This window comes from Orbilia oligospora (assembly GCF_000225545.1).
Source record: "Orbilia oligospora ATCC 24927 unplaced genomic scaffold scaffold00097, whole genome shotgun sequence".
Lineage (NCBI taxonomy): Eukaryota > Fungi > Ascomycota > Orbiliomycetes > Orbiliales > Orbiliaceae > Orbilia > Orbilia oligospora.
The window spans coordinates 1,277,595-1,302,672 of NW_011645654.1; the positions used below are offsets into that span (position 1 = coordinate 1,277,595).

Consider the following 25,078-nt stretch of genomic DNA (forward strand, 5'->3'; position numbering starts at 1 on the left):
GATAAGTAAAATTTCAAAACTCCATGGATCCAAGACCGTTTATAATTAATCCCGCCAATGTCATATGCAGGCCTAGGGCTGAAATCCTACAAAGTGTGCATTATCTCGGTTAATCGCAGCATACAACCAGAAAAACAGCTTGATGTAATTCTCTGAAAAGGTATAAAAAAAATGAAAACCATGAGGTTGAAAGGACCATGATACCATACGAAACCCTTTAACTCCAGTAAAAAAGGATATCCCAAGTACCGTCAGTCGTTAGACAATCAAAGATATAGTCTTTTTTTTAAAAAAATTTCGTATGATAAAAACTCAAAAAGTTCTAAGGTGCACAGGCACGAATACCTCCCGACCGCCACTACACGGCACAGGCAAAACTCGTTGGGTAATATAATTAAATTAAAGCATCATTGCAGCAACAGCGACAGCGCCGGCACCAGCTATGAGTGCCATGTTAAGATGGACGGAAGCCCTAGTATTCATATCAATTAGTAAAATTTCGAGTAAAGAAATTAAGGACTTTCAACATACGCAGAGTTTGGATCGTCGTCGTCGTCGTCGTCATCCCCACCACCACTAGTCTTAACTTTCTTGGGTTTGGGCGTGCGAACCTTTTAGTTTCAACTCATTAGCTTTGTGCCACCAACGGATGAATTTAAGCTTAAAACTGAGATCGGAATGTTTTACCCACCTCGATGTTTCGCTTCTGGACAGTCTCGCTCGCGGCTTTCGCGAGAACGATATCGCGAGCGTCAATGGTTTCCTCTAGGCTAATTGCGGCAGAGAAAGATGTAAGGATAAGAGTGACGAGGGAAAGTCTTGATAGCTGCATTTTGTATGATTTTTTTTTTTTGGTTCAGTGAAGGGGCTGTCGGGTTATTGAAGGTTGATATGTCTGAGCGCACGGAGCACCAAGTGTCTTTTTACCGATGAAAACCAAAAGTAAAATGATATGATGAATTGTAGGGTTGCCCAAGCTCAAAAATTAATCTACCACTCCCTTTATATATGTAAGAGAGTTACTCTAGTTGCTTATATATGTTCTTGGGATTTCCACTTTTCTGTTCTTTGCTTTTCCTTTTCTCGATCGCTATCACTTTCGAATCAATTTTGCCTTTGATCCCATGCCACAAGGGCCAAGCTTGCAAACTTAATAGGGCTGATATTGAGATTGTTATGCGGGAGCTATGACACAATAATTTGCTGGCAAAAGCTTGATCGAATTATTGAACGAGCTTGGTTTCTCGGCTCCTGCGAGTTTTGCAGCTGGGGCTGTGAATGTCGGGGAGATCGGTACGGCTGGCTTGTAACCCTGAGCTCTCTGTTGCAAACAAGAAGAATTGAGGTTTTAACGTTATCTTGCGTTAACGTAGTAGTTAATACTTGAAATTGAAGGGTTGGTGACACCACTTTGGCTGATAGGTAAGATCCTGAGAGTGTAGTAAGATTTGAAGGCGTATAATAATAATCAGATAGAAAATATCCAACGGCAATACCGACGGACTACGGGATATTTCATCGTTTTATAGAATCTTATGTGGCATTGGACTTTATAAATTTTAGATGACGGCACGTATGGATCATTGTTTGTCGACTATTCATGTCGTGCAATCATGTCGCAAAGGGCCGATGACATGACATGATATCAAGGGTCCGTCAGATCTTCTGCCCCATTCTACTCAATATTGATCAATTCACATTTGCGGGTAAATAAAAATTTGCCCATTACAAAAAAGATCTTGTTCAGTAATTAGTAATGGCCAATCTTGTCGAACTCGTGGCTATGATGATGATAGTGTTCATGTGCGGGTGGGCGGGCGAAAGTCTTCACCGTCTTGGCAATGATGGGCTGTGTTACGAGAGCCAAGACCACAGACTTGCAAAGAATGATAACCTTGTGGAACCAAGAGAGCTTCTTTCCGTTACCTATCGAAATGTGCATATGTGCAGGTTAACGGAGGGGATCTTTTCGCCTGCGCCTGCAAGGTGCACTGAAAGGCTTATATCAAAACTTCCCTATCGATGTATCTTCGGTATCAATTATTTTTCCAAGTGACATATCAACTCTACCTCTACTTTTTATTTTAAGTATATATCTGGTGATTTTGCAAACGAAAAAACGTGAGAAAAGAATATATATTAGTAGAAAAAGAAGTTTGTATATATATAGGTAACTCTTGGTATCAAATCGAAGGTTAAATGAAAGCAAACTCGAAGCCTTATGCTGTCGCCAGCGACTATTAATTACACAAATATGCCAAAACTACTAGCTAATGGTTTCAGATTCTCAGATCAAACCGAACCAGGGCTAAAATCAAAAAAAAGTATACCCGAGCAATCCAGTGCTCACCACCCACTTACCAAAAGCCCGAGAACAACAGCGAAAGATACCCATAACCCCCTTCCCAAGTCTTGCAGCCCACTACTACTTCCGCTACCCAGCAATGTCTTCAAGATGTTCGTACTAACGCCACCCGGACAAAACATAACCTCAAATCCCTCTCCTTTTACGCTAGGTACAGCAAACGTGCTCAAGTAATCATCATAGGCATAACTATACGCATCCCCGCATACTTGTTTTGCCCGCTTACTATATAGATTAGGCCCACAAGTCTCAGCTTTATCGTGTTTACCTGTGCAACAGTCCCATTCACTTTGTGTATATGCGCATGCTGACAGGCACGGTGTCCAACCTCCACCAATAGTCGGGTCATCATCATCAGGATAGGGGAAAACGGATTGTTTACCCTTCTGGGAGGTGAAAAGTAAGTTTTGTCGTGGACACCAGCGGTGGATGTTGTTGAAGCTAAATGATTCGTTGAGCGAGTTTTGGTAAAGATCTGTGCCTGCTAAAGCCGAAGAAAGGGTAGTAGAGGCGACACAAATAGGTGTATTATTGACCCGGGGTTTTTCAGGGCTATCGTGAAAGGGTGTAATCTTCATGTCGAGATCGTATCCATCAACTAGTGAGATATCATAGAATGTCTGTTGCATCCATCCCGTCATTGTAAATTCCGCAAGGGTCGTTGGAGCCAGCCCTGAGAGTTGACACTCGATTGCCGAGCCACAGTCGCCTGTTAGGCAGTTTCCTGCAAGCTTTTGACCATCCGGAATGGTAAAATTGTCGACTACGTCACGGATTTTGACGGATGTAGTTGAGTTTGCAAGGTAGAAGCTGCAATTCGTGCGAGCCCATAGGCGACCAGACCAATCCCAGCCGACCCATACGTTACGGCTTTGTTTGCTTGGGAGGTAGAAGCCCGTGGTATACGGACCCGTACCGTTTGTTGTTAAAACGGCCTATAGGTTTTCCGGATCCAAGTTAGCAGAGTGAAACGAAGTTATTGCAATACTCAAGCACCATATATTGGAGTGGTATATAGAGATCGTTACTTACAGGATAGACTGGAAAGCTACAGTTATTCACGATTGATATCGTACGATTGTCTGAGATTGGCCTATACGACGAGATTGTCAGATTTGCGAAAGAGCTCTCGGTATTAAGATACGTTATCTTTGTGGGCATTCTTACGGTATCCTGATATCGGGCGTAGTGGGCCTTTGTGAAACTGCATATTGAACCAGGCTACAGACATAAAAGAGCCGTAAAAGTGTTGTTAATGTGGTAGATTTGGCTGCCATACTGAACAGGCTTGCTCCCGAAAGGGAAAGGTAGAAATGTGTATTTTGGTTCACAGGAACCGAAAGCCGATATTGATATTTGAGGTTCGCGATGCGATGGTTTTAGTATGTTGGGCTTAGATATATTCAGGAAAACCATGTGTCGTTAAAAGAGAATTGATTAAATGAAGATCGAGTATTCGAGAGAATTTATGAACGATACCGGCGCTAATAGAAATTCAGAATCTATCTTGAGTTTGGGTGAGAAACCTGGCCTGGGGAAGTCAAAATGTTATATACAAAGCTACTTTAAGGATATTGCTATTGCTAGAATGAGGCTTGAGAGGACATTAAGCAATATCCTGCAAAGTGGAGCACCAGCCATGGCTACATGTGGGCCCAAGAGGCTTCGTCATGCTCTATGGAATTCCTGGAACGAGTACCTGCTTTTGCCTCATTTTACAGTCTCTACGACTGGTTTTAGTGAAACTTGAACGGGTCTGTGGGAACTTGTTCCTGGACCGAATCGCTTATGACGTTCCCTTGCATACAATGAATTTGGCAGCGAATGGATGGGACGAAAGGCAGTGGGGCAGCATCAACGTCAGCGATAGATCTATAGAAGACAGTAATATCAAAGAATAGAAAATGAGAATAGATAAATTCGGTACTTACCAAGTACTTAGCTGCTGACTTATCAAAATCATACTTTTGCTTTGTTTTGACGAAGAGTGTTTGTGCAGGTCAACTGTGCCACATCATGTGGCTTTGTCTTTGAGGCTCAAGAGCTATGAATTGATGCTCCACAGGCTCCACATGGGAATGGTTTCTCGAAATACCACAACTTGAATAGCTAGTTCTAGAGCCATGAGAATGATCTGTATGTAACCTACTATTTCCACTACCAGAAGCTATCCAAGCCTCGAATCTAGCAAGTTATCCTATAGTATCACCACTGTAGAGGGGATTGCTGTCCATCTTATTCGTGGTTGTGTTAGGTGTATCGTCTCCACAACACATTCTGACCACATCAGCAACACACCGTCCCAATCAGGAAAGTTTGACCGGATTCTCGAGAAAGGACAAAGTGACCTCTTCCAACGGGAACAGGGGAGGCACGACTGGCCGGGGCCCGCAGGCTACTTTTTATCAAAAACTAAAACGGTGTTCTCAAAGAAATCGTTCCATCTTCTTCTCCCGCCACATTTCATCTCGAAAGTTGGTCTTTACAATTATCTTTGTAAGTCGCTATTTCCTACTGTTTGGATTTGATACCTTGTCTCTTTCGTTCGTTCATTCGTTGCGGTTTTCGATCGAATTTCGAAGTTTTGTTTCTTTCTTGTTTTCTCTTTCTTATCACTCCACCTTTCCGCAACGACTCCTAACAGATCTCCAGGTATCGCACATAGCTCTCGAGACCAACAACATCGCCAACCCCACCATACATCTTCGTACCCACACGACCAGCCATCACCACCCATAGATAGATCGGAGACTTGGCTGAATAAGCCATCGCTCTCCTTGAAGCGTCGTCAAGATGTCGACGGACTACAACTATGACGAGCAGGTTAGAACCAGCTCCTTGCCTAGGTGCTGAGCCTTGTGAACCGTACTAAATATCCTCATAGGGGCAATTCTTCCCTTACTTCGTCGCCACAATGTTATTCCTAACTCTCGCCCCAGTCACATATTCTACCTTTGCTCCTAGCAAACGTACGTTACTCTCATGGCGGTGTCGGTGGCTGGCTGGCTGTATTCGCTGCTAACTAAATAATATAGAGGTCGGATTGCAAAACAATCCTCGCATTGAATCCTCCTTTAAACCTGCCGATTATGACCATATTGAACAGCACAAGCGAAAGAAGAGAAAAGAGTCCAGAAGGATAAAGCGAATGATCTTCTTAACTTTGGGATGGTCGTTATTCTCCTACATGATCTACCTCATCGTCACATCTTCGGCGCTCACACCCCAGATATGGGACCCATATAGCATATTGGGCATCTCTATGGTACGGTAAACCCACTTAACTCGTCTATAGTGTATCGCTAACAAGCTTGACCGGTTAGTCTGCCTCCGAAAAAGCCATCAAATCCCATTACCGTAGATTATCCATCAAATTTCACCCGGACAAAGTCAAGCTGCAAGGCAATGACACCATGGAAGCCGCCAATGAACGTTGGGTCGAAATTACAAAGGCATACAAGGCCCTTACCGACGAAGAAATTCGTAAGAACTACCAAGAATACGGACATCCCGACGGGAAGCAGTCTTACAGCATTGGTATCGCTTTGCCACAATGGACGATCGCTGATGGATCGAAGTACTATGTTCTGGCTTTCTATGGTGTTATGTTCGGAATGGTGCTTCCCTACTACGTCGGCAAGTGGTGGTATGGTACCAAGAAGTACACCAAGGATGGCGTTTTGATGGAAACGGCTGGAAGATTGTTCAAGGCTTTTGAGGAAGATTGCGACGAGAAGAAATCCATTGAAGTACTTAGCGCAGGTGGTTTGGAGAAGTTTCAGAAAGACGAAAAGAACTTCGAGGGCCAAGAGCACATCATTGAATCCGCTATCAAGGACAAGGTCCCCATTGGCGTCATGAAAACTCTTGAGAAGATGGACGGATGGAAGCGAAAGACATACGGTTTACTCTGGGCCTACATGACAAGAACAAAGTTTCAAGACGCGAAATTGGATGCTGGTATGTCAAAAATCCAACTCTTTGCAGTGAGATACTTTCCCTAACAATCTTTCAGAAAAACTCGATGTCGCCCAAGAAGCTGTGTCGTGGAACAACTCCCTCCTTTCTATTGCCCTCGCCTACTCTATCACAAAGCCCATCCTTAGCTCTATGCGCGTGAACCAAAACCTTGTCCAGGCTATTCAGCCCGGCGGCTCTCCACTCCTGCAACTCCCCCATTTCACTGAAGAACTTTGTGAAAAGATCGAAGAATTCGGTGCCAAGGATCACTGGACAATTCAGCGTTTCATGTCCCTCCCTGATGAAAAGCGAAGACAACTTTGCATTGGAAAGGACGGCCTTACAGAAGAGCAGTACAAGGAAGCTATCTCTGTCGCTCAGAAGATCCCCATCTTACATGTTGAAAAGGCATTCTTCAAGGTCCAGGGAGACAAAGTCGTCACTCCTAACGCCATCTGTCACCTTGTTCTCAAGGTCCGCGTTGTTCCTGCTGGTGTAAAACCCCCTCCAGTCGATCCCAAAGACCTTGAAGACGAGGATCCCGCAGAAGACGATATTGATGCCTTGATCGGTAGAACCCCACCAAAGTCCAAAGCCCAAACCGGTGCCTCTGAAAAGTCCCCCATTCCTACTAATGAAGTTGAAAAGTCTGCCCTTGTCACTGCCACCGAGACCCCACTACCAACCCTCACACATGCCCCGTTTTTCCCCGCTGCCACACTTCCTAAATGGCACGTCTTCCTTGCAGACCGCCGAGCTGGACGTATGATCATCGCCCCAATGACAATTCTACAATTCCCAGAGAACACAGACAATTTCCAGGTCCAGACTTTCAAGTTGCAATTTGGCGCTCCACCAAACGGTGGCGAGGTTCATTTCCAGATGCATTTGGTCTGCGATTCGTATCTTGGAACGGACTACAAGGCTAGCATCATATTGAAAGTTGATGAGCCCGGTATGTTTGGTGGTCGGGATGAAGACGAAATTAGTGAGCCCGAGGAAGGTACGGTTAAAATGCTCCCAATTCTACTTGATTAGTATGATGCTAATTAAAATTTTTAGATTCAATCGCTGGTGTCATGGCATCCGCTCGTGGCCAAAAGGTTAAACCATCGCCATACCATAGCCACCACCACGACGACGATGACTCTGACGAAGATGATGAGAGCGACACGGATGGTGAGCAAGATGACGGCAGTGCAACTGACACTGATACCGACACCGACGAAGAATAAATAAAACGGTATATGGAGCGAGACGTTTTATTCTGTTAGTTTGAGATTATGTACACCAAGGAAAAAGCACTGAGACGGCGGGACAGGTTTGCCATCGGGTAGTAGACCTCTCCGGCATAATTGTTTATACTCTACTTTTCTTATTATTCTTGCATCTCTCCTTTTACTTTCACATCATTGCCTAGCTCTTTACATTATTTTGCGCCCCTGGTCTGTTTTACATTGCCTTTGCCCATTTCCTTATTATTACCCTTCGTGTAGGATACTTTATACGATCATTTATTCTTAGTGGGCGGGAGATTAGAGAATCAAGGTTAAACATTGCAATTTTCTTCTTTTTTCCTGCAAATTACAAATAACGGCAATCCCGCAGGCTGTTATGGGTGTCCCTCCTTGAGAACTAAACTCCATGCCCGAGGGATCGATATTTCACTTTGGTTCCCTTATTTGGCGAGTAGGCCTACATATTGAGATAGGTCAGAATTCATTCAAATATATGGTATTACGCTGGCACCGAGACTAACACGACGTCTTCGACTAACTACCTCCTCTCGTAGTTTCTCTTACCACCTTGGCCGTTAGGTCCGAAATTTTGACTCCATCCGGCTCCACTGGCGCGATTCCGCGAAGGTCTTGCTGGTCCTATATCTTGGGCCATTGTCTCCCAAAAGTCGGGTTCTCTTTCAGTTGGCTGAGATATAGATGTATTGGCTTCATTGGCTTGGCCCGCTCGCCTTCGCCTCCGAGGTTGGAGACGCCGGCCAGTAATATTCAACTCCTCCTCATCGTTAGTAGCCTCGCCAGAAATCTCGTTGACAGTCTGTACTTTCTCTTCCTCTGGCTCAATCACCACTTGTTCGATTACGTTGACGGGTTCATCAGTCTCAAGGAGTGGGGCTAACACTTGTGCCGGCATTTCTTCTGTGTCGATGGCAGTCATCTCAGGCTGATTCAACAACCGTGGCTGCACCTGTTCATCTGTCACAAGAGCTGCTGGGTTGTAGGGAGGATTTGCTAATCGCAATTGTCTTCGCCCTCTGGGTGCGGTTAGGGGCTGGTTCAAACCGTAAGCACTCGAACTCAGACTTAGCCTTGAACGAGACATTGAATCGAGTGATGGTAGCTCTGGGGCCGGGATTTCCTGTTGTTCTTGGTTTTCTATGTGAAAGTTAGTTACACATATTTTATTTAATGAGTCTGTTTGGGAGGGTACTATACGTGGTCTGATCAAAGGAACAATAGCAGGAACAGATTCTGTGGTGGGCCCAGTTATTTTCTGACCCCATCTTCCCGGCTTCAAATCATACGGAACTGTGCCTTCATCACCCAGCGTAGCCGCTTGGTTAACATTCGAGCTGATCTTCCTCGGGGACTCGAGGAATGCCTGGGCATCGATATTGATACCAAGTCCAAGGTCACTAGCATATCCACCAAGGTCATTTAGCAAGTTCAGTCCCACCTCCATGCCAGATGACAATGGAAGGGGGGGCAGTGTATCAATGACAGATTCCTCATCACCGATTATTGCTGCAGCGCCTTCGTTTTCATCCATACCATCGGATACAGTAGAGGCACCAATCTGTCGGGCAATCTCTTCAAATGATGCTCTCCGAGGTTGCTGCCCTAGCCCCGGCGGCTGACTTAAGACCGATTCGTCGTCTTCAATGGCAAGAACGTCGTCATTCCATTGCGCGAGCTCGGGCGAGGCGTCTTCAACTTCATTAGGTTGCTCCGTTAGAACTTCCAAATTTGGTGGAGAGATCATAGATTGCTGGCCTCTACTAACGCCGATAACTCCAGCGTCTATGCTTGGTGTAAGGTCTTCAGCAGACACATCGTTGACAGTATTGGCCCTGAGGTCTTCAAACGACTCATCCGCAGGTTTATTTTCAGCCGGTCTTCTAGTCGTAAGGCCAAGACTCTCACTGAGGTCGGCTTCGTCCCTAGAAACACCCGGGAAGAAACCACTAAGCTCAGCTTCGCTGATATCCCGGTTATAACCTACTAATGGGTCTTGCGATCTTTGAACCGCTTCAACAGCTGCAGCGATCTTCTCGTGTTCACTGTCTGGCTCCTCAACAACCGGAGTGGTCCTGGACCTATCACCAATCTCCCCGATTGCTTCATTTCTTTGACTTAAAGCCATCATTTCTTCATCAGAGATGGCATCCGCACCCTCTAAAAGAGAACTCCTCGAGTTTACTTGCCCTTCCTGGTTTAAAACAGGTTGTTGTAGATCATCTTGAGCTGCAGCTATCATTTCTTCATCTACAGCCTGCCCTAGGGATTCTGTAAGCAGATTTGAAGATGTAAAATCTTCATATGGAGGATATTCCTCTATAAATTCAGTAGTGATAATATCATTCGCAGGTTGTGGCTGCTCCACAGCTGCAGGCTTCTTCTTCTTAGGCCTACGGCTATGCCGAGTTTCCGTAATACGACTGACAGCAGGTCGGAGAACGCTGCTTTCTTCATTTGCGTATGTTCCCTCAATTTCAGGAAGAACGTTACCAGCTCCAATAGCACCGCCAATAGTTGTATCTCTGGATTGACGATCAACCCATGATTCTGGATCTTCCACTACTTCTTCGTCACCAACGGCAGTCAGAAGTACACCGCCTCCTTTTGGCTCGGTTATGCTGATCAAAAGACTAAATGATTTGTCTTCGTTTTGGGTGGCTAGAAGGGAGGGGTCAGACGAGAGTACTTATTTTTTCTGTCTCCAGATTTGACAAGGCGCGACAAGGCGAATCTTAACTTACTAAGGAGTTTATAATAACCCACGGCCCTGGCACTGGAGCCGATGAACTGAAGGGAATCACCAGGGAAAACGTGTCCCCTTTCCTCCCCATACCGGGGCAGGCGCTTCTTATGACCAGTTGTGAAACTATGCGGGGAAACCTGGTCAATATAGATTGATCAATTTATTTATGGGTCTAACCCCACAGCTATACAGTTTCCAACGGTACTATCGTCGCCAAACTGTCACATATATAAGTACCCATCTTTTGGCAAACAGATCAGACTTACATCGCTTTGGAATATATTTTGGGTTGACCCAAGTTGCCTAGTACGAACTTTTCAGCTCCTGCCAGAGCCTCAGGCGTAGAATCGAAGTGGATAGCTCTCCCGTCCGGCGCTTGAAGAGAAAAATAGTCGAATGTATCTGGATATACAAATGCCTTGGTACCACGCCTTGACACCTTTTCAGAGGCAGGAGTCTCTTCTGGAAAAAAGATCCATCGATCGCCGCCACCATACTTTTCGCATGTTGCTTGATTAGTCGTTGCAGCCATGAAAATATCATCGGTTAGATCGTCCTCGGGGTAGCATACTAGTTTATTTTTGGTGTTAGTATTTATACAAATCTATATAACAGCCCATGGCACAGGATTATTTATGTATAACGAGGCTTACGTCTTAATACTCTCCCATAATTAGGGCTTGTAGTCAGCGGGAAGGTTGCATCAACAAAAACTGCATCTTGAGCTGAGACAACTGATATAAGAAAAGCGCCCAGCTGGAGGGATGTTAGGAGCCATGACGTCGGCATGGTGTTAATATTCAGAACGGCGTCACGATAGTTAGAAACCACTGAATACCGTATCTGTATGCCGAAGGTATCTAGATTTTCTATGATATCGATATCTTTGTGAAATTTAAGGGTACATGGAATATCCACGTCTGTTTCCGTGCATGGTCGGCCGGTCATCCATGTGGGTGTTTAAGGCCGCCAAGTGTGCGTGGGTATATTGAAAATATGGGAAACTATCTCACTCGAAGATCAGAAAATATGCGCCAGATACCAGCCGGAGCCCGGCTTCAGACGAACTTTTAAATTTTGCATTATAACGGTTATTGAACCGGTCACTGGTCCCAATGACATAATAGTGGATTAGGACTAGAACGAGAAATCTCAATGCCCCAAATCCCAACTGCAAAGACCCTCCACATCTTTTTTTAACGGTCGGCGCTAGTTTGTTCACGTCGCCATAATTATATTATGAGTTGTATGTTGGATTTTGAACGTTGCATCCTTCGTATGCACCACAACGCAGCTTTTGAGATCGTGGAACGTTCTAGATCTAGATGCCGATGCTATTTAGAGGTGGATAAGAAGTATCTGCAGATCTGTAACTGGGGTTTACATCTTTCTATGAAGGACACTTTACTCAAGATGTGAAAAAATAAATATTGAACTTGCACTTGTACTTATTTGTCCAAGTACAGATAATGCAAGCGCTTCAGCCCGCAATTAATTGGAATGTGTGCGTATAATATATGACCAGTCCTAGAAAGTACATAAACAAGTACATTTATACGTGGTCTTGATTCGATCTGCACCTGTGGAATGTACGGGGGTTAGCATTAATACACTAGAATTCTAGCGGTTTTAGACTAATATATCATATAGTATATTACTACCGTTTACCCCGCATGATCGTGAGCCCTTATAAGCTTAAGATCTTCAGCCCCAGGACATTTACATTGATATCGATATGTATACTGATATATACTAGGCCTACCAACAACTTTGAATCCCTACGAGCAAGAACATATAGATATATCGATCGAACCATCTTTTCTCCATACTATCATAGTTTGGCTTGGTCAATTAATTGTGCCGGACCCCAGCACCATGATTCTCTTGAATTTCATATCCTCCGAAATCGATACCTCGCGGTTCGTCGCTGTTACAGCTGTACTTGCGATAGGATACTTCCTGGCGAATGCAATATACCAATTGTATTTCTCTCCGCTTTCTAAAGTACCAGGGCCATGGTATGCGGCAATATCTCCAATCTTCTTCATAATCGTATCTCTAAAGGGGAACGCGGTTTATACTTGGGAACTATTACATGTGAAGTACGGTGAGTATTTCCAAATATATATACTTAAGTATGTATATATATATATATATGTATTTGAATAATTGATTCATACAGCGTAGATAGGCAAGATTCTGAAGCCGACATGTATATTTCATACGAAAGGGCCTTACTTACGTGTCTCCCCGACTTCCGTTATGGTTGCCGACCGCGAACCCGCCTTGAAAGTACACTCTCCGAACGACGTATTTCCAAAAGGTCCATGGTACACCAATGCGATGGCATCTGAGTCTATACTTACCATCAGGGATCACCAAAAATATAAAACTCGACGAAAAGCGTTTGGTTCTGGATTTTCCAAATCAAATATGGCACTCCTAGAGCCGGTAGTACGCAAAAAAGCTGAGCTCTGCTTCAAAAAAATCGGCAAGCATTTTGATAATGGCGATATTGTGGATGTCAAACCATGGTTGTATTGGATGGCTGCGGATATTGTTGGGGAGTTATGCTTCGGGAAAGATTTTGGGATGCTTGAAAACGAAGCTGTAAGTCGGGCTATTATAGCTGAAATCTATGGGTCTATTGACATATATGATTTTGCCTATGGCTAGACCTCGAGCTTTGGCATTCTGATGTTGAAGCTCTAGAATTCCATAAACGGCTATGGATTTGGTACCCCTTCAGATATCATAGTCAGGGAGAGAAGCCAGGATTGCTAATAAGGAATATTCCCGTTCGTAGGAAAACCTGCTTGTTAGGGACTGCCTCAACTTTACCCTCGTAGCTGGGATTCAGGCCCAGGCACCCTTTACTAAATACATTATCTGGCTCTTGTCGTTCATCCCACATCCTACAATCCAATGGATTTGCCGAAGCGAAGATTAACTATGCAGGTACGGTAGCGAAGCGCTTGCAGACCTCCAACACGAAGTTCAAAACTGCAAGGACGGGAATCCACGTCCAAGCCTGTTTTCACATCTCCTAAAAGATGTCGATAATCCTAATGCAAAATATAAAGTGAATATAACAGAGCTGAGGAATGAGTCGACACTGTTCATCCTGGCTGGGACAGATACTACAGCAACGGTGGCAACCTTTCTCGCATGGGATCTGTTCAGAAATGCTGATATCCGACAGAAAGTAATCGTTGAGCTAAAGGAAATTGGGTGGACCCAAGGCGACAATGATGATGGGATTACAGATGAAAAGCTTCAAACTCTACCCTACCTTGGATATTTGTTACGGGAAGCACTTCGGCTTTACACCCCGGCACATACTGGATTCCCCCGCGTGGTTCCCGAGAACGGACGATACCTCGGTCCACATTTCCTTCCTGCGGGAACTGAATGCCTCCTTCCGGTGTATACCTTGCACAGAGATCCAAACATCTTCGATGAACCATTCGCGTGAGTTTTATGGGTTTACGGAGAACATATTGTTTTTTTTTTGACATAGGCTAAAATTTCGACGGTTCGATTGATTAAACAGGTTTAAACCAGAGAGATGGCTCAATCCTAGTAGAGAAATGGAATCCGTCATAATGGCTTTCGGTGGAGCCTCTAGAGGTATTCCAGCATTTCTAAGATCCAATATACACATCATCTTCGACAGTAATTTTCTAACGGATTTTTCTCAATAGTTTGCACGGGTCAGCATTTAGCAATGATGGAGCTTCGCCTTTCTGTTGCCATGATGCTCAAGTATTGGGGCAATGCAGAACTTGCGGACTCGTGCACAGACGAGAGTATGGAAATTGTGGAGAGATTTCTCATTCATCCTAAAGGCAACAAACTTGAAATACAGAATAAAAAAATCACATTAGAGAATTAACAGGTACCAGGTTGGGCAATGCGAGACACAATGGTAGGTCGGACAGGTAACGTTATAATGGAAGATCGGGGACCTAGCCTCCATTTGGGTGGGGCCATGATACCATGAAAATATGTATATTTAGAGTTACTGAGAAAAATAGATGAGATTAGCTACCTGTCGCAGAGAAGATCAGAGACTCAACCACAATCGGGCTGTTTTGCCATGTTACATTGCTGCAAATTCTGTCGCGTGGATTTCATGAGATTATAACACAAACGGGATGGCGCCGAGGCTTTATAGTGTTGGCAATATCACGCTTATTGCGGGGGAATCGCCATAGCATTCATTCTAAAGCTAAAGCTCGAGCTCCACCTACTACTGTAGTACTTGTATACTAGCTAACCTAGCTCTTTAGACTCATTTATCCGGAGTACCCCCTTTACATTTGCTTTTGTCTTTATAAACGTCATTCATGACGCCGATGCCATGCCAAAGCCGTAAGAAATAGAAAAGTTAAAGTACAACCGCAAATGCTTTTTTTCCCTTTTCACAAGACCCAACGCCGTCTTTTTTCATAATTCTCATATACAATTCCGTCTTCCAGTCACATCTTAATCAGTCGGTATGATGTTTGCCGTATCTCCGCGGTGTAGTCTTTTAAATTACACCCTGCTGTAGCACACTGTAACCAACAATTCATTGAATCCAACAGTTTAACCTAGAGGTTAATGATGCTCCTCCGTCGCTCCAACGCTATATCCTTCCACATACCAACATGCATGATCCCTTCCTCATCCCATTCTCCCGCATCATCGTCCCGGTAGAACCCATTATTAGCCCACCAACCCTGGACATTTGTCTGGGCGTGGACATAACACTTTCCATCCCATTTTATTCCCTCCCCTGGTAAGTCGAATCCGCCTGCCGATCCTTCGCTGGCAGCGTACCGAAGCGCTTCTTCAACCAACAATCTTGCCAACCCTAATTTTCGAAACGGCTTCAAAACGGCCAATCTGCCGAGAAGGACATATGATTTCTTAGAGAGGGTTGGAGGGATGAGACGAATTGTACCGACTGGGGTTCGGTTCTGGCTCAGTTCGTTTTCGGGGGAGATGCCATCGACGGCATGCCTGTCGTGATTGCTATTGCTCGATACAGATGGGATCGAAGCATATGTTACCCAGTGGATTGAGTCTTCGTCGTACTCGTCTCTCTCGTTCTCGGCGGGGACGCCTTGCTCATTGACGAAGACCTCGACACGGACGGACATAGACTCATCGAAGACAGGGTCTCTAAACGTCCCTCGTCGGATGAACGGTGTGGTAGATTCGAATGGCATCTTGTCGGTAGTTTGTGGGGGAAAGGTGTCTGGTTGAGTCAATACCGCAGCTTGAGAAAGCTAAAGGGAAGCTTGGTGGAGCTTGGAGCTTGGAGGTGTTGTTTATGCAGTTCTTGTAAAGCTTAAAAGGCCAAAATTAAAGCTTAAAAAAGTGATGTGATTCAATGAGAGATTTACATAAGAGAGGCAGTAATGGGTCAACCAAACTAGCGAAGCTGAAAGTGAGGAGGGGAAATGTCCAAAATCTTCGCAAACAGCGGCACTCTTTAAAGGATTTCCCTTCGAAACAAAATATTCTGCCAGATCACCAAATCCAAAGTCCCCGGTAGACTCTCGGACAGCGCAGAGGGAGCACGGGCAGTGGATTGACAGGGTTCTACTCTGTAGTGTGCTTTCTTTTCTTTTCCTCTATCCCTTTCTTTTGGATGAGTGGTCGATCTTTCGCGTGGGAGGCAATTGCGTAGCCTCCAAATGGCATTGACTGACGCTTTTTATATCCTGCTCCGGGTCACAACATTGTCTGCCGCGAGCTAGCGAGGGGTGATCCTTCATACGATGCAGACGAAACTCACAGAACCAGTTCGAGGTAACGCCGGTTGAGCAAACTTTGGTATGGGTACAGGCATGCGCATGCATGGGCTGGCACTTTGGATGAAGCAAACGGATTTTTCCAGCCAGAGACGTCTTTGACCAGATCGCCAAATTCGGTTCCTGAAGCTGTCTAGTCGCTTCTGCTGTCTCTGCCCTCCCAGGAACCCTTGGCTTGAGTGACAACCGGCTGATGGGACTTGGAAAGTACTAGCTGTCCACGGCTAGCGCTCGCTCGTCGACAAGACCCCACAAACAGTCCTGGGGGAAAAACGTGCTTGGATTGCTTGCATCATGCATGATGACCGAAGGGCTTCTGGGCGCCCGAACTTTTGTGGTACTGCCAAGGGAAGGCTAACTGCAAGGGTCAGTTCTCCACTTTGAGAACCGAACCAACTCCAGGAACACCCATAGACACTCGAAACGCCTACCTCTTTCATTAGTCTCAGAAAGATTGAGCAGAGCGGGGGGGATTTTGTGAATATGTTGTGTCTGTATTTCGTGGCACCGCGACCTTCGCTGGACAATACCTGCAGCTATCCTGAGCGGTTTGCTCTTATCTAACAGATGCATAGGTATGCGACAATATATTCGTTGGTGCAGTTGGTGCTACACAAGGACAACTGTGATTGTAAGCTGGCAGATACGCTCACTGACGGGCTAGAGTTCCCCTCCCAAGCTGCCGAATCATCCGAACAAGCAGCTCGAAGGAGCGCACTAATCATGCCACTTTCGCAGGGATAGATGCGAGTTCCTGCAGATTGGGCCTGCGATTATTCGTTTCAAGGCTTCAAGGCTAGCATCCTGGCCGGGTTAGATAATCTGTTGAGGCGACAAAGCGCCGGCTGGTGCAGCTTGCGTTATCATGAGGGACTTACATACCGTATATACAGTACACGATGAAGAAAGCACAATGCAATTGGCCATGCCGGACAATATGCCATTTTTGAAACAAAGGCGGTCCGTGACTTTGGGGTGCGTAATAGACGTTGGTTTCCTTGGCGTTCTCTGGATGCAGTACTCCCACGCTGTATGCTACGTAGTCTCGAGGGTTGCTTAAGTGCTCAAGTGTGGAGGTGGTGGTAGGTATCTAAAGTAGGTAGTATAGACATTTCCATGCTGTGCCAGTTCATTCTCTGCCAACACCAACTCTAGATCTTTCACCAAACATCAACCTTCTAATTTCCACTCACCCTTTTGCAACTTACGACTATCATCCAAAACGCGTCATCCAACGGTTTCTTGTATCCTCATGAAGCTTCATTGTTACCTGCAATCTCCTGGCCGGGACAGAGCCTGCTGGAAGCGTTAAAAGAGAAACATCAGCAACTGCTACAACAATTAATTTCAGTCTAGAGATGACATCATGAGTTCCCAATCTTCCCTATGTTCAACTTGAGCGGAACTACCCGCAAACGCGGGATATCCTAGTCTGGTGAACATGTGACATCTACGAAAGCAGCCAGATCATATAGGGTGAAACACTCAACCGTTTGTTTGATCAATAAATAAAGCTGGTGACAAGCTACTTTGAACCGGAGTACTTTGGCAGCTCTGCACAGGCTATTGATGTCGCCATAGCGGCGTTTCCGAATGCATCAAATGCCTCGTCTTGCTTATTAGGTTCTCTCAAACCTCTCACACGGTATGTTGAACTAGTTGTTTCCTCACAAGGATGGCTGGACCTAACGTTAACATACATCTTTAGAGCAGTTGAAACGAAAGATATAAGCTCCCTTCCACAATATTACAGGGAGCTACCAGCAGAGCAAAGTGATACCAAGTCTTCTCCCACGTCGACCTTCGACCAGAGGGCCTCAAACTCCGAAGGAGACAAACTAGTAGGTCACTTGCTGCTACCTACAAAATATCGAAGAACATATTACATACACTTCCTCTTGGTGCAGTTTACCAAGGGCTAGGGGTTGGCAAGGAACCCTCCAATAGGCTCCTCCAAAAATTCGGCAAGCCTTGTGTTACGTCGGCACGGGATAATCGTAGGCCTATGCGTAGGCAGACCAACTCTATACATATAAGCATATATACTTACGTATATATACCTTGGGATACCTAGCGCTAAGTTGCATAGTTATCTACCCGCTGAGAAGGTTACGCATTCAGATTAAATATTTACAACGGTGCGTCTACAACGAGGAATTGATTTTGAACTGCAGAACCAAAGCTTCATAGATCCGCGGAGCCGGCCGGCTCGACTGCCAAGGTAGAGGTGAGCGTCCCCCAGACTAAGATTCGCTTGCTGCTCAACTTTAGGTCGATGTACTAGCCTACCACTTAGCTAGCTCTCCCGCATATATAATATTTCCTGAAACAGGAGCAGAATACTTACAAAAACTATAGAGCACCAGAGGAAGAATCGCCCGACGTGACTGGAATGGTTTAGCTTATTACTTCGGTCACCAAGCCGTTGTACATGCCATTAATCAATATAAAACTTTGGCATCCCCGAACTCATTATGAATATACTAATTATACACATACACACACGCACCAGCATCTAAAGGACGCCATTTGTGGCATCGACAATGTGGCAACCTGTACCGCTCCACGACCCCCCCATCACTATTTCAAGCGAACCTGAGCTCTTCAATATGGCAAGAATACATTTTTGAAGATAATGAATGCATTAGAAAGTGTTTGACCATTATCTAGCCAAAGCCTATGAGAGTCCACACAGGAAAACCAAAATTAAAAAGTCCTGCCGCTCGGGTATACTCCCTGAGACCAATTAGTCTGGGAGGACCTTTCACAGTATAAAATCCGCCGTAATTACACCAGTAGCGACAGGTTACTTCTGCCAGACGTGGGGGCTAGGGTCTAAGGGGGAGGATGGGGCGAAGTCGATGAAAGTTAAAACTGCAAAACGGCCGGAAATAATCGATATGTCCGTATCGTTCGAACCCACTGACAATAACGGCTTTTTTCGGTCCAACTTTGGCCCCTATCCCCTCTCCACTCGTTTTTGGGTGGGCTTTCCGAAAGATGCAAATTCTAAGCTGCCACAAAACTATGGGTCTCGCGAATCGAAAAGCTAAATATCTCCTGATCGTTTGAACACTCACGAGAATTGACCTTTTGGGTATCACCTAAACCATTACACATATTGCACTACAAGCGAATGATCTTATAGACGCGAACATATGAATAGGACCACGGGTCGAGGGCTTGTGGTCCATGTTATCTCGTCTTTGTATACCCGAGCAAAGCGATCCAGACGTTGCGATCGAACCCGTATGTTTTAAATTGTTCAACTAATTTCCCCAGTACTATTGTTTCAATACGTAAATATATTACAATATTTATCTCTGCCAGAGGAACGGAAGGTATCCTTTAATGACCTCAAATCAGCACTACCCTACCGGATGACCCATTTTCCATTAAGCAAAGAACTATAAATCTATGTGGATAGCGGCAAAAAGTAAGATCAAGGAATAGTTGCCTACATATATATCAGCCAAAGGGTTCTCCTGAGGACGACCCAGGATCCTAGGACCAAACGCCCGACAAGAGCAGCCACAATCTGTCGCGTTTCTTCTGCGGAGCTAATGTTATCTATAGAGAGCGTTCTAGAAGCTGTATGAGATACGCACCGCCCTCACCACCACCGATTACCGCACAAACAATGGGTTGTGGGAGCGCACATAAATTTCAAAATACCAGAGGTCCTAGGAGATATTATTGCAACTTTGGCCTAGACAAATGCGGGGCGAATAGAGTCGAGTAATGATATCAACCCCTCAACAAAGCAATCTAGCCATTGTATGAACTTTGGAAAAATTTCCAACTACTCAGGCTGAAATTTCAAACCCTAAAGTTTATGAATTCAAGTCTTTGCGTGGAATTAATGACCAGAAGGTCGATTAATATGACAGTTAGGCTGGCAGTTGGACAAGGTAGAATATAGAATGACCATTCAACAAAGTATTCGAAATTTGGATATGGAGGCCCAGTTTATGCTTCAGCACGCCGGTTTGATTAAAGAGCAGATTAGAGAACCTATAGCTTCTACCGTGGATATATATAACAATTGAAGATGATCCGCCTAGCTATGCCTGAATCATGATATCATCGTGCTGGTATCGATAAGCCAGATGCTTGAAGTAGATCATATAAATATATATTTTCGTGAAAGTTCAATATTGAGTTCATTATACTATAGCTTCCAGGTCTAGGTACGAGACAAGTACTACAGATAAATTTCCTATTCATCGCTATGTCCTTATTTCCTCCACCAAAAACAGAAGTATACATATAATCTATGCATCCTCAAACTGATATAAAACCAACTTGTAATGAACTCTAATTCCTCTATTTACTCAATAAAATCCGGTATATACCCCACATTCATCTCCCTCGCCAACATCCTCACATTCCTCCTCTTCCCAAATTTCCATCCAACCCCCTTCATAACCCCCATCACCTCAAACCCTTGCCTTTCATAAAACCTTCTGACTTTTCCGTCTAACTCCGTATCCTCAACTATAGCCATCAACGCTAATAACTGTGTACATTTCACCGGGATTCCATGCAAAACATTCGGTTCGTCGGGTACTTTACTAGAAGATAATGAAGGTGAAGATGAAGGAACTACCGCTCCACCTTCAGAAAAGGTAAAGTATTCGTTACCCTCCAAATGAGATATTAAAGTCGCGAGTAGAGCGGTACCAATACCTCCGCCGCGTTGGGTGGGTGAGATATAGAGCGATACTTCGAGGGTATATGCGTATCCAAGCTTTGAAGGAAACCAAGGCGTGACTGTTATGAAACCTATTACTTTTTCCCCTTCGGCTTCTTCGATATTATTGTTAACGTTATCACCGTTATCGTTAATCTGGGGGACTTCGATGGCAACGAAGAAAGGAAGCTTTCGACGGGAATGGTTGTCGGTTAGGATATTTTGGTAATGGGATTCTGGTAGTGGACGGTAGGATTTGTTGACGATGGTGGTAAGGATATAATGGTTTACTATGGCGGTTATATGGGGGATGTGGGAGGGGGTGGCGGGGATGATGTGGTATGTTGGAGCGGGTGTGTTGGGTTGTTGCATTTTCGTTTTGGGGTTTTTGTAGACGGATCGATCTCGTTACGAGGGGCGGATGAAGGAAGGAAGGAAGACGGCTTTTTTGGAATGTGGCTGCGGATGTGATAGGAGTAGCGTCAAAGCTTGTTTTTTTTTTTTTTTCCAGTCTAAGTTGAATCCGGGTCTTCCGTCCTTTTCCGAACGCTAGTTTGAAAATATGGGCACAATATTACGTTTATAGTGCTAATCGATTTAAACATGTCTCGACTTTTATACAGGTTTTTATAGACCGTTGACTTTTGAAGGTTTTCGTTGGTATTAGTCATTCTTCCCGCACTAGTGTACATGTATGGGAATTTATTCGGCGAAGTTGGAGGGATTCGAGTTTTATACGATAAAGCTAAGTGATTGTTAGTAGGTACGTAAAAATATCGAAGTTGTAGATAAGCCAGGGTGCATTGGCCAATTGGCATTAACTATCATGGTCTTGGGCCGGGGAGTTTCTTCGGTGGAGGTCCGATATATCGAAGTGATAGGAGGTATTAGTGTGTATACTATACCCTTAACTAGTCTATAAATGATTAGATGCCTCTAATTTTATGTATATATAAATTGTATTCGTAAATTTACCAAGCTAGGACTAAACATAGATATCATTCAGTTATGTATAAAAATGAAGGGCATGTGCGATCGCGATATCTAGTTGCATGATGAAGGACGGATAAGGCCATGGGCAAGTACCATTGTATTGATTGAGAAACGTGGTCTGGTATTGATCACGATATCGATCTTCAACGCCTCAATGTGATGTTATCAGCAAAAACAATCCCTAACGCACTATACTAGTTTTAAATAATAGCTACAAATAAAAATTCAAAATCCAACTATCAGGTGTATATCTATAACCTTTAAATATCCTACAATCTTCCAAAGAGTCACTCCTTGACTCCAACGGTCATGAACCCCTCGAACCCTCCAAATCCCATAATCTCAATCTTCTCATCCATAATCACGCTCTTCACATCACTCAGCCCAGCATCCCTAAACCACTTTTCCATCTGCTCGGTTTTGAACCCGTGTGGCCCATGTCTATGCTTCTTCTCCCCTCCCTCTCCGCTCTCATGATCATGCCCGTGCCCGTGTCCATGCCCATGACTGTGACCATGACTGTGACCCTGTTCCTGACCATGCGAATGTCCATGCTGTTCATGATAAACCCCGTGCTGCTTCCCCTCCGCCAAAAAGTCCTTTTGAAAATCCTTCATATGAGCATTATCATGACTATGAGACCTATAATCCGCATTCCTCCTAAGTCTCTCCTCTTCACTTGCCATCCCAGCCTCAGCAGGACTAATCACACTCCCCTCAGCAAGGGCATTTAAATCCCTTTCCAAGAATTCAATAATAACAACCCTTCCTCCGACCTTTACACGGTCCGCAAGTCTTTGTACCCCTAAAGCTGGGTTGTCGACGTGGTGTAATGCTGCCGAACAGATTGCATAATCGAAGTTTTTGTATTCTTCCTCGTTGAATTTGGCGGGGATGGATGAAGAGTCTGGGAGGAAGATGTCGGCTTCTTCGGCTCGGATTAGGGATGGTGGGTAGGAGGAACCCAGGGAGCGACGGTTGTATTCTGAGACTTGGTGGGGGTTTACGTCGAGGGCTCTGATTTGGGTGGTGTAGGGGAGGAGGGACTGTAGAAATAAATGATAAATATCAAAAATATAATATAAAAACGATATATATTTATATTTATACGCATAATCAATTATTTATGAAAGGGATTAATTACTTACGAGTGAGACGACACCGGGACCACAAGCGTAGTCCAGGAGCCTGACATCAGTGGTCGGAGGGGAAGAGAGAGCGAGCCAAGTGGCCTGACGTTCGATAAAAGATTTTATTTGTCCTGTTAGCTTTTTTTGCCAGTCGAGGGAGTCGTATGCTGAAGTTGCGGTTCTATATCGATATTATAATTTAGTTAGACTGATTCTCGATTATTGAGGAATATATGTATTAAAGAAACTAGAGACACGAGGGGAAATGCTTACTTCCAGAACTCATCGTTCCCTTGCTCAGAAAGTGGAGTAGGCATGGCGGATAATGATGCTGGACAGAAGTCTACCGGTGGGACTATAGAATGGTAATGTGTTCTCAAATAGTAATTGTAGAAAGAAAAGATGTTTTCAGGTAGAAACTGTGAAGAGCAGATCGAATTGATACTGGCCATATAAATGTCTTCAATATATAAATGCTGTGTTTACAAAGATAGAGTCTTGTTGTATTTTGGGGGGTACGAAGGGGAGGCTTATATACACATTTCCAGACCCCCTATACACCCTAATTTCTCGGACGAGATTGGGAAAAAAGAGCATACGAAGCTTCGTACGTAGTCTATAGAAGGAATGAAGGAATTTATGAACCGTATTTATCAGCAAAGAGACGAAAGGAGACTTTTCGGAGGGGTGGGTGAGGGGGGGCTTGCTGGGTTTTGTTGTAGTAATTTTCTGGGTTTTTGTGAGAACATATGCATACTATGTATGAAGGATATGAAATTAGATTTTGCAGTATGATCTAGATGAAGATAGTGCAAAAATTGGTGAGCATATTAATAATTTTATGGGTCATCTTGAGGGTCTATGTTGGAAGTCTTGATCATGAGGTGTCTAATCTACGATTTGTCGAGATGTTGAGGGGAAGTTGGCTTGGATTTGGGATTAGCTTTTTGGTGTGTGTGTGTGTGCCTGGATTCATACACGATTCACACACCCGGGTAGCAGAACTTCCGAAGTGCGAAGTCTTACTTGGAATTCAGAGTACGTAATCGATTTCTAAGCTGTCTACGGCTCTGGCCAGATGTATTTTACTAATCAGATGGTCGTCCCTTGCGGTCTATTGATCCATATGTGGCTGTATGGTTGAGTTTCTGTGTTGACGTGTGTGGCTAGTAAAGATGTGGCTTAGCTATCGCTATCGATAGAGGCGCAGCTGGTCCCTCGACATTCCAACAAACGGGAGGAAGAAGGGACAAAAACCCGCATTCCAAGTCCGACATTCCAGCCTACTTGCATAGAGGCAGCTCGTTGGGCGTTCATGGCCTTTTACAAGTACTATGCATATAAGTACTTAGTAAAAGTAGACTAATGTGTGGTGGATTCCCGGTCTTCCTTCTGGCTAGCTGGTATGACAGCGACCTTGCAGAAGGGAATTACATAGTATAGCTTGAAATGGAGATCTCAGCTGTTGGAATCCCTTTTTTGATGGCACGATGGTATTTTGTCCCCTGTCATTGATGGGACGACACGACAACGGCGCGAGTGGGTGACAGGAACGTGTCATTTCACGCTTCGTGAGTCGAGCTCGCCGATGTGCGGAAAATCAGGAAATCGAGTTCCTCTTTTTTTGTTTTATGGCAGGAGCGCGTACTAAAAGTGACCTTTTTGGTATACTTAATAATACATCTTGTACATACTACATATATACCTAGTAAGTCAGCATATACATAGTAGTATAGTATAAGGCATAAAGAATTAGTGGGGATGGTAATAGTACTCATATGACACATGTTGTGTATGCGAGGGAAAAAACGCAGATGAAAAAATAGAAAAAACAGGCTTTTGGTGACACAGAACGAAGAACGCAGACGACTGACAATGGGACATAAAATTGGGGCAAAAGTCCCTGGACCTGGAAAACTCGCCTGTGAGGAACCTGTGGGGAACTTACGAGCGGTGTGCAGAGCCGGATGTTAGTGGACAAGACGGACAGACGAGGCAGCAGGATCCGGGAGTTGGGGGAGCAGAGGAAAACGCGCAGGATCTAGTCACCTCACCGGCAGCAAATTTTATGATTGGGCAAACAATAACAAGGGGGAGAAATTACTCAAAGCGGAGGGTGTTCGGGGAAGGGTGG

General features: G+C 44.6%; 8 protein-coding genes across 8 annotated transcripts; 2 read left to right on the top strand and 6 right to left on the bottom strand.

Annotated features, from left to right (window-relative positions):
* Window positions 1-399: 399 nt before the first annotated feature.
* AOL_s00097g380 (uncharacterized protein) lies at window positions 400-832 on the bottom strand (the record flags this gene model as incomplete). The annotated part of the gene is made up of 3 exons (XM_011126213.1): window positions 400-472; window positions 532-611; window positions 692-832. 3 exons carry the CDS (start codon window positions 830-832, stop codon window positions 400-402), a joined length of 294 nt encoding a protein of 97 aa, XP_011124515.1.
* Window positions 833-2,287: 1,455 nt separating this feature from the next.
* On the bottom strand, window positions 2,288-3,642 carry AOL_s00097g381 (uncharacterized protein; the record flags this gene model as incomplete). Its single annotated transcript, XM_011126214.1, has 4 exons — window positions 2,288-2,308; window positions 2,362-3,300; window positions 3,398-3,458; window positions 3,533-3,642. 4 exons carry the CDS (start codon window positions 3,640-3,642, stop codon window positions 2,288-2,290), a joined length of 1,131 nt encoding a protein of 376 aa, XP_011124516.1.
* A 1,516-nt stretch (window positions 3,643-5,158) lies between these two features.
* AOL_s00097g382 (uncharacterized protein) lies at window positions 5,159-7,560 on the top strand (the record flags this gene model as incomplete). Its single annotated transcript, XM_011126215.1, has 6 exons — window positions 5,159-5,188; window positions 5,250-5,334; window positions 5,401-5,630; window positions 5,689-6,325; window positions 6,381-7,328; window positions 7,388-7,560. 6 exons carry the CDS (start codon window positions 5,159-5,161, stop codon window positions 7,558-7,560), a joined length of 2,103 nt encoding a protein of 700 aa, XP_011124517.1.
* A 541-nt stretch (window positions 7,561-8,101) lies between these two features.
* AOL_s00097g383 (uncharacterized protein) lies at window positions 8,102-11,113 on the bottom strand (the record flags this gene model as incomplete). The annotated part of the gene is made up of 5 exons (XM_011126216.1): window positions 8,102-8,718; window positions 8,779-10,239; window positions 10,323-10,447; window positions 10,591-10,894; window positions 10,978-11,113. 5 exons carry the CDS (start codon window positions 11,111-11,113, stop codon window positions 8,102-8,104), a joined length of 2,643 nt encoding a protein of 880 aa, XP_011124518.1.
* Window positions 11,114-12,199: 1,086 nt separating this feature from the next.
* AOL_s00097g384 (uncharacterized protein) lies at window positions 12,200-14,219 on the top strand (the record flags this gene model as incomplete). The annotated part of the gene is made up of 6 exons (XM_011126217.1): window positions 12,200-12,431; window positions 12,516-12,934; window positions 13,131-13,225; window positions 13,292-13,795; window positions 13,878-13,954; window positions 14,029-14,219. The coding sequence occupies 6 exons, from the start codon at window positions 12,200-12,202 to the stop codon at window positions 14,217-14,219; spliced, it is 1,518 nt and encodes a 505-aa protein (XP_011124519.1).
* Window positions 14,220-14,919: 700 nt separating this feature from the next.
* On the bottom strand, window positions 14,920-15,540 carry AOL_s00097g385 (uncharacterized protein; the record flags this gene model as incomplete). The annotated part of the gene is made up of 1 exon (XM_011126218.1): window positions 14,920-15,540. One exon carries the CDS (start codon window positions 15,538-15,540, stop codon window positions 14,920-14,922), a length of 621 nt encoding a protein of 206 aa, XP_011124520.1.
* Window positions 15,541-20,458: 4,918 nt separating this feature from the next.
* AOL_s00097g386 (uncharacterized protein) lies at window positions 20,459-21,193 on the bottom strand (the record flags this gene model as incomplete). Its single annotated transcript, XM_011126219.1, has 1 exon — window positions 20,459-21,193. The coding sequence occupies one exon, from the start codon at window positions 21,191-21,193 to the stop codon at window positions 20,459-20,461; it is 735 nt and encodes a 244-aa protein (XP_011124521.1).
* Window positions 21,194-22,101: 908 nt separating this feature from the next.
* On the bottom strand, window positions 22,102-23,261 carry AOL_s00097g387 (uncharacterized protein; the record flags this gene model as incomplete). The annotated part of the gene is made up of 3 exons (XM_011126220.1): window positions 22,102-22,860; window positions 22,963-23,125; window positions 23,218-23,261. 3 exons carry the CDS (start codon window positions 23,259-23,261, stop codon window positions 22,102-22,104), a joined length of 966 nt encoding a protein of 321 aa, XP_011124522.1.
* Window positions 23,262-25,078: the final 1,817 nt, after the last annotated feature.